The sequence below is a fragment of the Papaver somniferum genome, chromosome 3 (assembly GCF_003573695.1).
Source record: "Papaver somniferum cultivar HN1 chromosome 3, ASM357369v1, whole genome shotgun sequence".
NCBI classification, from domain to species: Eukaryota; Viridiplantae; Streptophyta; class Magnoliopsida; order Ranunculales; family Papaveraceae; genus Papaver; species Papaver somniferum.
This window is the reverse complement of record NC_039360.1, coordinates 173,406,346-173,407,649: the sequence shown is the minus strand read 5'-3', so window position 1 is coordinate 173,407,649 and position 1,304 is coordinate 173,406,346. Positions and strand designations below refer to the sequence as shown.

The following is a 1,304-nucleotide window of genomic DNA, read 5'->3' as shown; positions in this document are numbered from 1 at the left end:
TATTGGGTATTTAATCACCCAATCCTATTGACTTAATTCAACAGTCAGGATTGCACCCATCTAAATCACATCTCTAGGAATTAATCTAACCCTACTCTAATTCAAAACAAACCCAACAAGATTAAGAACACAATCCCAGAAGTAAATCAGTTTTATAATGTATTAATTCCTGCAGCCCATTACATGAGCCCAGTACTCTAAGTGAGGACATGACATTGCCTCCCCCATTTAAGCATCCTTGCCCTCAAGGATGAAATCAGGAAATTGATCTTGTATGTGTGTTGTGTCCTCCCATGTTGCATCCTCAGACGTAGAGTTAGACCACTGAATTAAAAGTTGGGGTATTGATAAGCCACCACGGAGTGTCAATCTGTGATGTAAGATGGCTTCTGGCTCAATGACAAAATGTCCATTGTGATCAACAAGAGGCAGTTGTGGCAAGGTTGCTGCAGTAAGACCAATTTTCCTCTTGAACTGTGAGACATGAAATATGGGATGAATGCGAGAACCCACTGGCAGTTTCAACTTGTAAGCAACAGCACCAATGCGCTGAAGAATCTCAAATGGCCCAAAATACTTAGATGAAAGATTGAAGTTCTTCCTAATGGCAACTGAAGTCTGTCTATAGGGATGAAGTTTCAAAAATACCATATCACCAACAGAAAATTCCCTGTCTGACCGCTTTTTGTCTGCGAAGAAATTCATTCTGCTCTGAGCTTTAGAAAAATCATTCTTGAGTAATTGAAGCATAACATCTCTCTCTTGAAAGTAGTCTTCAACAGTAGTCACAGAAGTAGGAGTAGGAATTTGAAAAACTAAATGAGGTGGTTGATAACCATACAATGCTTTGAATGGTGACATTTTGAGACTGGTATGATAATTGGTATTAAACCAATACTATGATAATGCCAACCACTGAACCCAATGCTTAGGTTTTGACCCTGTCATGCAACGTAAGTATTGCTCTACACAGGCATTTGTTCTTTTAGTTTGACCATTTGTTTGAGGATGGTAAGCTGAACTCAATTTCAGGGTAGTGCCTAAAGATTTAAACAATGCTTGCCAGAACTGACTGATAAAAAATTTGTCTCGGTCACTGACAATAGTATTAGGTAGACCATCCAGCTTAAAAATGTTTGAGAGAAATTCTTTAGCAACTGTGATAGCAGTGAAGGGGTGGCTAAGTGGGATAAAATGGCTATACTTAGTCAGGCGATCTACCACTACTAAAATGACATTTTTGCGGAAAGACATGGGCAAACCTTCGATGAAATCCAAAGAAATGTCTTTCCATGCTGTGTCAG

General features: G+C 39.1%; 1 protein-coding gene across 1 annotated transcript; it reads right to left on the bottom strand.

The window, feature by feature from the left end:
- Positions 1–228: 228 nt before the first annotated feature.
- On the bottom strand, positions 229–861 carry LOC113360351. The gene has a single exon (XM_026603866.1). It carries the CDS (start codon positions 859–861, stop codon positions 229–231), a length of 633 nt encoding a protein of 210 aa, XP_026459651.1.
- Positions 862–1,304: the final 443 nt, after the last annotated feature.